The sequence below is a fragment of the Gymnogyps californianus genome, chromosome 8 (genome assembly GCF_018139145.2).
Source record: "Gymnogyps californianus isolate 813 chromosome 8, ASM1813914v2, whole genome shotgun sequence".
Lineage (NCBI taxonomy): Eukaryota > Metazoa > Chordata > Aves > Accipitriformes > Cathartidae > Gymnogyps > Gymnogyps californianus.
Window position 1 is genome coordinate 26,286,847 of NC_059478.1, and position 12,888 is coordinate 26,299,734.

At 48.1% G+C, this 12,888-nt stretch overlaps 1 protein-coding gene across 1 annotated transcript; it reads right to left on the minus strand.

The window, feature by feature from the left end:
- Window positions 1-254: 254 nt before the first annotated feature.
- Window positions 255-12,116, minus strand: LOC127018924 (vitamin D3 hydroxylase-associated protein). Its single transcript, XM_050900745.1, has 15 exons — window positions 11,907-12,116; window positions 10,806-10,919; window positions 10,327-10,470; window positions 9,855-9,988; window positions 9,321-9,527; window positions 8,715-8,755; window positions 7,966-8,090; window positions 7,044-7,169; window positions 6,187-6,284; window positions 5,426-5,525; window positions 4,812-4,855; window positions 4,112-4,151; window positions 1,854-1,962; window positions 819-964; window positions 255-510 (listed from the first exon to the last, which is right to left on the minus strand). Exons 1-15 carry the CDS (start codon window positions 12,114-12,116, stop codon window positions 382-384), a joined length of 1,767 nt encoding a protein of 588 aa, XP_050756702.1. The 3' UTR covers window positions 255-381.
- Window positions 12,117-12,888: the final 772 nt, after the last annotated feature.

Genomic DNA, 12,888 nt, shown 5'->3' on the forward strand with positions numbered 1-12,888 from the left:
GGAATCCTGCACTTACCAGGTTATACTCTCCCACAAACATCTGCTCCTGCCCACTGTTGGAAGTAAAATATTGGGGTAAACAGCTCATATCATGCAACAGATATCGTTACACTATAGTTATTGGACTCCTTTGGTCCAGCATTAACTCTCATTCCTTTCTTTTGCTTTTTGACTCAATTTAACTCTAACAAAGAAGGCCAATTTGGACAGAGATGAGATTTTTGCTGACTATTTTTAAACAGCATTTATTGCCAGTTTATTGAAACGGTGATTCAGAATCTGCAGGTCGCTATCTACTTTGCTTTGTGCATCAGGTAGAAGGTGGCTGGAGTGAAGGGCAGGGAATGAAAAGTCATCATAGTAAAGGCAGGTTCCCAGAAATCACACATTTCTCTTCGTGCCGTGGGTAAGTGTCTCCACCTCCTTCATGAAGCGAAGGCACAGCTCCTCCTGCCATGGCAGAGCCACACATTGGACGGCCACCGGCAGCCCCACGGCTCCTTCCACAGCCTGCAAAAATTAAACATGGTGCTGAGTCAGAGCATCGAGCACTGGGGGAGGCACAAGAGAGAACACCGTCTTTTGACATTATAGGAAGAGAAGACAAAGGAAGACATGCAAGGGGACAGTTGTCAGGCTGATGTACACCAGCCTAGCGGCACCACGTGCAGGGTAGTAACATGGTGTATGCAAACTGCATTACTAAACAAGCTCCCACTCTCACCAGGAGACGTAGACAAGCCTTGGGACAATGTGCCAGAGGTGTCACTGTGCCAGTCATAACCTGCTGCTAAGACTTAAGCTCTTTCCCCGCTGACCTCTTTCAGCCTCTTATCCCAAGGGTCTCCGTAGTGCCCTCGGTAATGCTTCAGTTCCTCTTCGTCGGCTCTTGTCACTGTGCTGACCGGCACCACCCCAGCAGGGAAGTTTAAGACATTGTATAAATGGGTATAGGAGGTTGCAGCTGGAAAAGATCACACAGAGCATGCAAAATGGCAAAACTTAGTGTGCTGGGCCAGCAATGGCTTTCGGATGATAATTTGGGCTGCAGGAATCGCAGACTGGTGTTGCTGGACCTGAAGAGACCATGAAAACATGCTGCTTTCAAAGGGACTTTTGATGGAGAGGTTTGAGAGCCACATGGCTGCTGAGACTAGAGAGAGACCCATACCTTCACCTGTCAGTTGGGTGGAGGTTAGATCTGCCCTGGGAGAGACAGATATGAGTATTTGATCTTATTCAGAGTCTGCATCTATGTCTCCCATACCCCAGGGAAAAATCCCAGCTATCTTTTCAACATAATCCAGATGCCCAGTTCTGTAACACCACTTTGGGGATTTTGGATCCCAAAGGGCCATTGCTAGAGAGATGGAGGACCCTGACTGTTTGCTGGAAGCTATAAAAAATTGCCTTTTTCTGCAAGTCATAGGCAACGAGCCTTTCTGCTATTTGCAAAGTCTTGGGAAATGTAAGATGGCCACATTCAGAAGAGCCTGGCCTTGTACTAAGGTCTACCACCCCTCTGACAACTACCCTTACAGCCACTCTCTGCTGCAAGAGTAGGTCTTGGGCTTTCTACAGGACAGACGATGCAGGGGAAACTCACCCTGAATGACTGGGACAGATATGCCACTAATTGCTGCCCCATAATAATCCAAACACCTGCAGCGCAGATGAGGTGGGGGCATGAGAAGACCCACCCAGAGGAGACCTCTCCTTTGCTTTCTTCCCCAGAGGGAAGACCAAGCACTGCACATGGTTTGGGGAATGTCCAAGAGACCGAAATATCTTGCTCCAGCTCTGCCCACAAACACCACCATGGATGCATCCAGAGACACCTCAATGGGGATTACCAAATAGCTTCCCAGCGTAGCCATGGTTAAAGGCCGGCCCCAGCGCGGGACAAAGAATCACATCCAGCCTTAGCTTCCTCCATTTAGCAATGAATTCAGTGCTGTAAACCTAGAAGGAAAGACAGAGGAGATGACAAACAATGTCTGTTGGACAGCAGTGGCAGATCAATGCCCACAGCATGGGAAAAGGAGGAAGAAAACCTTCCTGGATACAACTGAAAAATCAAATAAAATCTGAGCTGTGCTTTGAAAGAGCCAATGGATTTTGTTCGTCCACCCTTAGGTTTCCTGTCAGAATACCATGTGCTGCCCAGACCTAGACATTAATGCTAGGTGGGCATTTCAGAGTTGATTTCTTAGAGTATTAACCCAATCCTTCCTACGAACACTTTTCTCTCTGAATTTTTTTGAATGGAGAACAACAATAGTTTGAAGAATTTTGTCTAGCTGACTAAAAGGTCAAATTTCATAAAAGCTTTTGTTATTTTGGTAGAATAATCTAGAAGACATGAATTCAAAATATTTTCACAAAACCTTCTTTCATTCTGCATCAGGATACAGGTAAGAAAAAGCAGCAGCAAGAGACAGCTAGGCAAGCCCGAGGTCTTCCCCCCACAATGCAGGAGACACAGCTTCAGCCTTGTACTGTAGATCCAAGAGAAGTCTAGATTTGTAGTCCGGTTTACCACAGCTTTGCTGAACATCAGACAATGAATGAATCCATCCTCAAAGAGCTGTTCCACTTTGTCTTAGTAAATAGACATGGATGGACCACAGTACGGCTGCTTCTGCAGCCATATTCTGGTTACAGGGACACATTTGTCCTGTGGTCCAGCCCCTGTTCTGCACAACTCTCTCACTCAAAGTTTTCTGTACAAGGGTCTTCCACATCTCTCATGAAAGCCCCAGCCATGAGGCTATTTTTCAGTCTGACCCCAATTTCCATCTGCAGTCTGAGATCCTTCCTGCTGAAAGTTCAACAAATGAGACGGTTTCCAGGAAATACAGTCAGTGTAGCTAACCTGATTTTTTTTCTGAGACAAAAGCTGGTTGCTAGCCAAAAGTTTTGAATTAGCTCTTGTTTGCAGTAGATGAAAAAATGTGAATATGATTTCACTGAAGAAAAACAATTCAAAATATCTCTGAGGCCAACAAACCTTTTTAAGAGCTTTCATTTTGGTTGGATTTTTTTTGCAGGGGGAGAGGAATCTGTTTTCACCTAAAAAAAACCCCCAAACCCATTTCCTTCCAAACACTCCCATCAGCCCAGTGACCAGGCAGGTTTGTAAGAGTTTTTCCTCTGCCCTATAATCTGTCAGACCCGCCGCAAGTGAGCGTGCACGTCCATCGAGTGACTGGCACTGATGGAGGCTGCATGGTGTGGGCTGGGGGCATGTTTTTTCTCAGGGAGGGTTGCAAGGGTGTCCCGGGGAACACAGATCCTGCCATGTGGGAGGACACCAAAACAGCTCAGCTTCTTCAGCCTTGCAAAACACCAGCTGAAAGGGGATACAATTGCTCTCTATAAATAGATCAAGGACAAGGGAGGCAGTGGAAAATACCAGAGAGGAGAGGTGCTATTTAAGCTCAAGGACAGGAATAAAACAAGGATAAACTGGAAGTGAATAAACAGCACGGGAAATATGAAGGTTTCCAACCATCAGAGCAAGGAGGAGAGGAGCCGGCCAATAAAAACAAATGCAAGCATAAAACTCAACTGGTTTAAAAGAAGAACCTGATCAGTTTGTGGGCAGCACTGGACTCAGTTGTCCAGGAGAACACTACCTGTCCTATGTTCCTGATCCCAAATGAGTTCATATGAAATCCTCCTAAGCCAAAGAGTTCACAACCACAATTTTTGACTCCTAAGGTCTCTGCTTGATAGTTCAAGCATGGTCTTAGCTCATGACAATAGCACCTAGTGTCTGAAATGAAGGATTTGCACCAAGAGACAGAAAGAAGAAAAAATGAAGCCTCATCTTTAGTGGCTGTTCTTATGCTATTTCTCCTTAGAAAATGCAGGGCAAAGGATAATCTTTCTTCCCCATCGTCCAGTAAGTAGAGACCTCCACATGAATATCTATTGCCTTGAGCTCTTATCACTTTTCACAAAGCTTGACTTTCAAAGGAAAGCCTAGCTGCTTTATTTCCACATGATCCATTTCCAACCCTGAATCCATCACAGAGCTCAAAGCAATTGCTTAGAAACTTTAGGGATCTCTCACTATATTTAGTAAGGGGGGGGGGAATCACATTACCGCCACTGCTCCATGCTGATCCCAGAGGTTTTTGGCAGACCTGGAAAGGTGGCAGAATCAGTCAGCTTTGGGACTGTGGCAACAGAAAACAATTAACAAAATGCACAGAGAGCCCATTGTTATGGAAACCGCATGGCCCTTCTGGAAACAAGCTATAAGATCACCCAGCTGATTCCACTGGGTTTACACATGCTTACAGGTACATCAAAAGAGCTTACATTACAAACATGCCACCATGTCTAGGTGCTCTGGCACCTAGACAAAGATCCTGGCAGTCTTCTAAATTCACTTGCTCCCAGTTTGGTGTGTCTCTGTCTCTCTTGGAGGGGCAGGTACTTTACACCACACCGCACCCACATGCAGAGACCTCTGCATTAACTTGGCACATGATGCTCTGGGTACCAGAATCCACCTGATGGGGAAAGTAGCCCATATCTCTCTGTGCTGATCTCCGTGGAGACATCCTAGCCCTGCCACGACGAGGATCCTTGAGCTCTTAAAATAATCTCTGGCTGAATAGCACTGGATAACACTGTGCTAAGCCCAGGTGGTGCTGAGGCAGCACATATTTATCTGGCTCGGCCTGTGCTGCACAGCCCCATGACAGGGCTTTGCACAGCAAGCTGGCATCTACCTACATGAACCGGTGGACACATCCATGTACATCCCCTTTCTCTAAAGCTACTTCAGTGCGTCTTACCCCACTCCACAGAGAGCGCTGAGATCCCGAGCGATTCGTGGGTACTTTGGGAGGGAAGAGAAAAACTTGGGATTAGTCAACAACAATGCAGCTGAAATAGCTGGCTACCATGCGATTGCATTTTGGGCACACTTCTTGTCCTAGCAGAAGTGGCTCTGAAGAACAGGTATGGTTTCCAGTGAAGTGGTTTTACTCTCACATTAATTTGTACATTTAATCACAACAACCCATGCCAATAAGGCTCTAGACCACACTGCTAGCCCTGGAGAGCATCTTCTGGATGTGGGGATGCTGTTTAGATCCTTGCTAGTGATATCCATTTTCTTGGAGCCCATTGCTGGATGAGCTGTATGGCTCATGGGTTCCTGAGAACGGATCATATTTTGATCTCCCCATGCAAAACTCCCACAAAAGGCTGTCAGACCCACTCGATAAGTTCAGCCTGGGTTTAGGGACTAAGTGTATTTAAGTGTGTTTCACTATGAAGCCCATCAGGCACTTAACGTGAAGCAGCAAAGCACTCCCAGAGGGGAGCAGCCTACCTCCCTGCACGTGGAAACTTCCCCACCTTGCAGATTTCCTATAACACAGATGAGACATGTCCACACACTTACTATGGGTTTCAAAATGATAGCCAAGATCCTTTTCACCAGAGCAGGAAGCCTGTAAGTATTGAACTGGGATTTCAGGTTGGGATCCACGATGTCTCCTTTCCTGGAAGGGCAGAGGGTGAAGAAGTCAGGACAAGCAACCTGTGCCAGAGCTACAGCAACTGCAGTGCTGTTTCCAAAGCAGGGTTTGTCTTAGAGAGAAGTTGCTGGAAGACAAAATCTGCCTGTTTCAATCTGAAACACTGAACAAGAGATGCTCGTGGGGTTTAGATGCTTAGCTGTAAATGCTCACTGCAAACGTTATATAGAAATAAGTGCTTTACTGCCTATGTTGTCAGTACCATAAAGGCTCTGGAGTGCTTTGCAGCAGTGGGGCCACGTACAACCCTGGGCATGTTTCACTTTGAAGTGAGCGAGCAGCTGTGTGGGTGTTTGGCCGCTAGCCAGGGCTAACCCACCGCACCTCCGTAGGAAGTTCTATGATGTGTGATGTTTCTCATGTGCCATGGACTAATCACACACATAAAACCAGTTGCAACAGCACTGCTGACACATGGTATCTTATTACCCTCCCGTGTTATCCATGTGTGTGAACTGCTCTTGTGAACTAGCTGCTGCTCATGCTAAATTCATCCTTCCCGAAATTGCTCCTCTGCTGCCCATTATTCAGTTTGCAGCCACAAGAATATAAACGCTCTGGATGCAACCACTGGCTATACAGTGCCAAGTCTCATGGCCCACACTGAAATGGGGGTTTTACTCACAAGCAGTCCACCAGGTGAGCAGCACCATCCGAGAAAATCCCTCTGGTGAACAGCTCGTCTACCATGTAGTCAATCTTGGGCGGTGCAAAGGGAACAAGCTGCAAGAAAACCATCCCCGTTCAAGAGGCAACAAAGATGAATGATTCAGAGCCCTGTGTCAACCTCCCTGCCTCACTAGTGAGGTGACTGGGAAGTGGTGGGAAGCTTAGGCCCTCCTGGCTGCTGTAGGACAGCAAGACCTCTTTTTCGAAGGGACCTGGGTTAGCAGCATCTGCCCACTGTCCTTTGCTGTCTCCAAGGCATTAACACATATTGTGACCTGGCACAGGCTCCACTCCTCCACACGTTAGAGAAGAATTTTTAGAGGCTTCAAAACACCAAGTATTTTTAATTGATTTGCATCATTGGAACAGCTCCCATATAGAAATTCCCATTGGTGGAACCACAGAATAATTTAGGCTAGAAGGGGTCTCGGGGCGGTCAACTGCTCCAACCCCCTTCCCACTTACCCACCAAGAAATTTGTAAACTGCGTTTAACAGCTGAGGGATTGTGGAAACTGTTGTGAGTTTGACATTTATGCGAACGCCAAACATAATGGAAAAAACAGTGCTTTAGAAAAGGGTGACTTGGAGATATCTGAAGGTGATTCTCCTGTCTGCTAGGCCAGGATCATAAGCAAGATCGCTTTGGTTTGGGAAACAAAGTGTTGCATGTGCCTTCCTCTTCAGGATCCTTGCAGCAGGGAAGGATGATCCCTGTTCTATGGGCAGCAAAAGCAGAGGTGGGAAGTGACTTGTCCAGACTCTGTAAGGAGCAGGATAACAGCTCCAGGCAACCACAGGCATGAAAACCCACCGTATGCCCTGCATCCTGGAGGAGCTTTCTGGTCTGCTGGATGGCCCGTTTCATGCTGGGCGAGGGCTGGAAGTAGCCGTCTCCTTCATAATACCCAATCCGAAGTGGCTTTGAACTGGTGTAAACCTGTGAGAAGAGGAGCCATCACTTGCACATGAGACGTACAAGATTGGACCATTCCCAGGGCTCAGGGAGGTAGCAGCTGAGGTCTCCTGGGCTGGAGGAATGATGGGAGCAATAGGGCTGGTGGAAAGCAGTGTTGTCCAGAACACAGGTCTGCAGCAGTGGTCCTTGGTATGTTTTTTCCGACACCACCTCCTGCCATGTGAACATGTCCCAACTTTGAGGTAGCGGGTGTGATAGCACCTGTACAGACCACATGCCTGGGATGCCTGGCTATGGACAGAGTTCAGGGGCTGTTCCTCCAGTGTAAGCGACTGGTCTGTATTGTCTGGGTGTCAGGGACAACTGAAAGATCCTAGGATCCTAGGACCTGAGCCAGAAAGACACGATCAGATGGTAGAAGCAGAGAGCTAATGGAAAAGGGCAATGATTTCTTAGGTCAGTGACTGTTAAATCAGGCTCTCTAATTAAAGGTGTGAGGGGTGAATTCCTCTGATCAGGAGAAATCAGCTCCTTTAGGGATTGGGCCAGGATGGAGCCAACAAGCTTGTTCTGGACATTGCTGGGAAGGGAAGGGGTCAGCATTCAGCAGGTCTCATCAGGGCAAGCCAACAGGGGCCTGCCAACCCTCCTGTGCGGCTGCTTCTTGTGGTTGCTCATGCTGGCTGCCCTCTGTTCAGAAGGACACTTGCTTCCCTGGGTCCTTCACTATCATGAGACATGAAACGAGATAGGAATCTCCCAAGATCTCACTTTGTTGGTGGGCAAATGGAGGCATGGGATGGCCTCTGAGCCTTACCTCCTCATCAAAGGGGAGGGGGGGCACGGTGGGGTCCAGCCGGAACATCTCCTCGCAGAGCAGCGCCTTCATGCAGAGGGCCAGGCTGTCCACATCTCTTGCCATCGGCCCCAGCATCCCTGTCACTGCAAGCACAAGAGTCCTATCACTGCAGGCAGATGGGCTGGTGCTGTCTCATACATACTGGTAGGGGCCCAGCATGGAAGAGTTTCAGTCAGGCCAGGGAAGAGGAATGGGGAACGAATGTAATGTGCAAGAAGTGAGCAAGGAGGTCCAACAGGGACAATCTGTAAGTCTCAGAGCGGAGGCAACCTACTGAGGCTGACCTTCTGGGCCAGCCTTCTGCAGGCACAAGGCCTGCTCAAGAGGAGCGAGGACTGCAGCCCTCCTGCCATCAGCAATACCGCCTGGCAGCAGCGGAAGCCAGCAGAGTCTCCTGGAAGCATCTCCAGTGAAATATCCCAGGGCTTTGGGATGCACATCTCACATTTCTCACTGCTACACATTGCATTGCCCGAATGGGTATTGCTTCAGTTCTGCTCAGATTCAGCTAACACCTACCACCATCCAGAACAGAATAAAAGGCGCAAAAAGGTAATAGAACAAGGCAGGCCCTGGTCTAATAGATCACCAGTTTTGACTGGCCATGAGACACATAACTGAGCAAGCACATTTGCTGGCATTTCAGCAGTAGGAGATGTAAGAAGCAAAGGCTTGACAGTAGTAACATGTCATCTGGATGAACTTACCCGATTTCATTCCTGTGGTACTAGAAATCACACCCAGTTTGCTAGGAACATAATGGGAGAAGCAGATTAGCAGCAGCTCTCGCTGTAAGGCAGTTCACCATGCTGAGTTGCAGACTTCCCATTTGCCCGCAGTCAACATCTAGGAGGGCAAAAGGTCCTGCAAAGACTTGGCACTTTCTAGGCTAGGAAGACTTCCATGGTCTGTAAGCTGCTAGGGGCTAAAGACAGTTTTAATCATCTCCTTTCCCTGGTGCATCTAATTCCTCATCTGTGAGCAAACCACCTCTGATATAAACAGAAAACTCTTACAAGCAAAACAAGGGCTGGAAAGCATCTGAAAAGGAGATGACCCTGTAGTATTTGCTTTCAGCTTCCTGGCCAGGGCTCTTAAAAATTGAATAAATCTTTGCTTTGTTAACAGATGGAGGTCATCACGTGTCATTAATAGAGCCCTTAGCCCTAGCTGGCACAAGGTAACAGGCAGGTTAGGGTGCTAACTTAAACCTGGAGGAAACCACAGACACTATTGCGAAGTTTGATGCACTGTGGGGGACACTTTGCAGCCTCCACGGTGGGTGGAAGAAGAGGACAGATATTGGGATGTACCTGATCCTGTTGCCTGTAGGTTTGAGCCCACACAGCCCGCAGAAGCTAGATGGCAGGCGGATGCTGCCAGCTATATCTGACCCGATGCCCAGGATGGAGCCTCCCCCTGCGATCAGAGCTCCCTCCCCTCCCGAGGAGCCCCCGGGGCTCTTCTGGTGGTTGAGAGGGTTCAGCGTCTGGCCGAAGATGAGGTTGCTGCAGTCATAGCTGGGGAGAAGATCAGCAAGTGAGTGAAGTACTTCTGTGTCTGCAAACCAGAAATACAGGGCACAGAGCATCCATGCAGAGATGAGTGCGGAATTAATCCCAGCAGGTAGAATCAGCATGAAGTAGATTTGTTGGGACAGCTGAATTTAAGAAGAAAGAGGCATCAAATATAAAAGAAACAATTTCAGATTGAAATGAGGAGGCAATTAACTCAACATGCATTATTAGCTTGGACAAGCGTGGGAGCTTGTGCATGCGGGCCCACCCTCTCTCAGATAGCAAGAGTCACATGTCATAGTGTTTTCATGAAGACGAACACGCGATTACTTTATCATTGTCTGTGGGATGTTGGTTTTCACGAAGGGGATTGCCCCCTGGCTTTTTAGAACCTGGACAATGACGCTGTCTTCTTCCTTCACTTGGTCCAGAAACTTCACCATCCCTCCAGAGGAGACGTGGCCCTTGAGGATGGGAAGCAAAGCTCTTTAGGTACCAGGAAAGATGCTGTTTGGGGCTGTGACAATAACAGACATAGGTCCTAATGCCTCCTGTGACAAAGTTCCCACCTAACTTTTCTCACAGGCAGAACAGGACCTGATTACCCCAGGAAAAACCTGATCAGAGCGTGTTAGAAATTTCTGCAGAAAACAAAATTTTCATCAGAAGAAAGGCAGGTTTGCCGGTCCCACAATATTTGGCCCAGAACATCCTTGTCTGAGGGAACTCTTAGCCAGTCCTGAGAAGGATGGGACATCCTGGCTTGCTCCCAGGCCAAGAAGCAGGGGAATTAGGGATGTACCTTGCAGTTAATATGGTCCTTGATGCTAATGGGAATGCCATAGAGCAGCCCCTTCTCCTTCTGCTTTTTCAGTTTCTGGAGCTGATCCTCACAGCCATGAATGAAGTCTGTCACGCAGTTCACCTCCCGAGTCACCTCCAAAGCCTCTCCAGAACAGAGAAGAGCAGCAAGACAGATGAATAGATGGAAGGAAGGAAGCTGTATTTAAATGGAGTTTTCAAGCTGAAAATTCAACCTCCAGCATTCATTACTCAGACCTTACCTATAAACTTTAGATGTTTCTTGCTGGGATAATTTTCTGCCCTGGATCTCTGTCCTACTTATTTGCCCATAAGCCACCCTTCAGACATCACAGTATTGACAAACTGTAATCCGCAGCATTGCTGGTTCTCTCAGCAAATGAGCTGTTTTTTAGTTTGAAAGCCCTCTCCGCAGAAGAGCCCCCACAGTATCTCCCCCGTGCTGGAGGTATCACTCACTTTGCCTATGTAGGAGTAGAGGACACTTTCTGGGGTCAGGGACCCCTCCTTCAGCTTCTCCACCAGCTCCACCATCGTCAGTGAGAGGACATGTGCAGTCTGGGTGCCTGGGTTCTGCAAAGGGTAGGAAATTAGGTGCAGAGGGAAGAAAAGGACAGAAAAGGCTGGTGTTGAGGCTGCAAATACCCAATTCTAACATCTGGCCAGCAATGACCTTGAATAGAGAATTTTAGGAGACATTCCCTGTAGAAATGCAGACCTCCCACAAAGCACTGCGTGTGCTGGAGTGGGGAATTTGCTGACGGGGAATTTGCTGAGTCTTAGTTCATAAAACCAGAACAAAAACAGGCAGAAAACTACTTCTTGACTGGAGAGTTACGTGAACCTGTTAGAGAGGTTTGACCTGTCTCTGTTTACTCTCCTGCAGGCCTTCACCCCCCTTCTAACTCATAGACAACGTGTTGAATAGCTGTTCAACCAGCTAAAGTTTTACAAAATTTATCATTAACATGGGAAAAAAAAGTGTGTGGGCTGTTTGCAACCTCCCCCCCAAGAAAAGAACAGTAGTAGGTATTTATTATGGGTTTAAGACAAATCCCGAATCCAAGGACCTGACCTCCTAAAATCCAGGTGCTTCTTTACCTGGGCATGGGCAGGAGTAAATGGCTTTTGGTTATCGATGTGCAGATGTTGGAGGGATGTGAAGCCTCCCCTGTACTTTGAGGGTGAGCAGGCAGAGAGGTCCCTATGGAGGGGCAGAGGTAGGGAGGATGGGAGAGGAAAGGCTTGGCAGTAGGGATGGATGAGGAGAAAAGGGCACAGGGAGGTCTGGGGTGGTGATTTGATCCCAGACTCTGATCCATCTTTCATCCTCAGGATTCCCTCAACAGGTCTGTATTAATAAATACTTCCTTTACGCTGTCTTTATGGGAGGTTTTTTGGTGACAATGAAGGATGGTGACCCTTAAAATAAATGGTGATGATCCAAAACGTGCACATGCCCTATCCACCATTCAAAGAGGGATTGATCAGCACTCCCCCATTTGTTTGGTTACCCAAAATACAATCCCTTCTTCCCACACACACTTTCCCCCAAACTACCTCTTGCTTAAACCTGTGAGCTGCCTTCTCCATTCGCTCCAGGGCCAGATCCCGTGTCCTCCTCGCCTCCTCCATCTTCTGCTGGATCTGCCTACGTCCCAGCCATTTCAGTAGCACAACAGCTGCAGCTGAACTGCAGAGCAGAGCCGAGAGGGTGCGAGGGTCTCCCCACCATGGATCTAGGACCTGCCACAGTCGCTCTTGGGTCATGATTTCTCTCCCAGTCCTTCCTGTTCTGGTCCAGGTATGGACACCTGGGTCTCCCACCTTCTCCTAAGGAGGGCTGATGAATGCAGACTATGTGATTGCCTGCTGCACAAGATCAGCTCTGAAGCAGAGTTGCATTAGCAAAGTCCAGGAATGGACTTTTTAGACCATGGACTTTGAAAGGGTCTGCCTGCTGGAGCAGCACTGTGGGTTGGGCTGCAAAGCAGTGCGCTCAGCTTACACTGGGTTTGGGGGGGTTGTCCCCCAAGGCTGTGTCTCCCCAAGCCACTGGCTGCTGCTGCACCTGGCTACACACAGGGGACAGAGCTGATTAACAAAGCTGAATGTCTGCAAACCCCAGGTCTGGGCTATCCCTACTATACCCACATCTAATAATTAATTAGCACTTAAGCTCATTAACTAGAGGCGCTCAGCCATCATCTCTGTCCCTCAGGCAGCAGCATGTGCAGCCCTTTGAGCATGGAACAACATAGCTCTGCTTGTCCTGGGGAACCTGGTGCAGGGGGTGAAATTGAACCTATTGGAGAAGAGGGAGCTCAGGAGAACCAAGAGTATGAAGGTGCAAGCAGGACACAGTGACTCTGGAAAGGCAGTGTGGAAGGAGCTATCTGAAGATGCCTTCAAGGAGTATGATTGCTCTGTGTCATTTTCAAGCCAAGCCCCTTTGAAAAGCATTTTGGCAACCCAGATCAGGGGGTGAGCACTTTTGGGAAATCCTCTCTGATGGACTCAGTATCCTATCTGCTCTCCAGTT

What these genes read in the sequence shown, in the direction of transcription:
- LOC127018924 (XM_050900745.1), bottom strand. Translation starts at nt 12,116, where the DNA reads ATGACCCAAGAGCGACTGTGGCAGGTCCTAGATCCATGGTGGGGAGAC. An exon ending in ATCCCACAGACAATGATAAA is followed by an intron (nt 9,528 to 9,854) that starts GTAATCGCGTGT and finishes TCTTCTCCCCAG; the next exon opens with CTATGACTGCAGCAACCTCA. An exon ending in AGCGCTCTCTGTGGAGTGGG is followed by an intron (nt 4,152 to 4,811) that starts GTAAGACGCACT and finishes CCACCTTTCCAG; the next exon opens with GTCTGCCAAAAACCTCTGGG.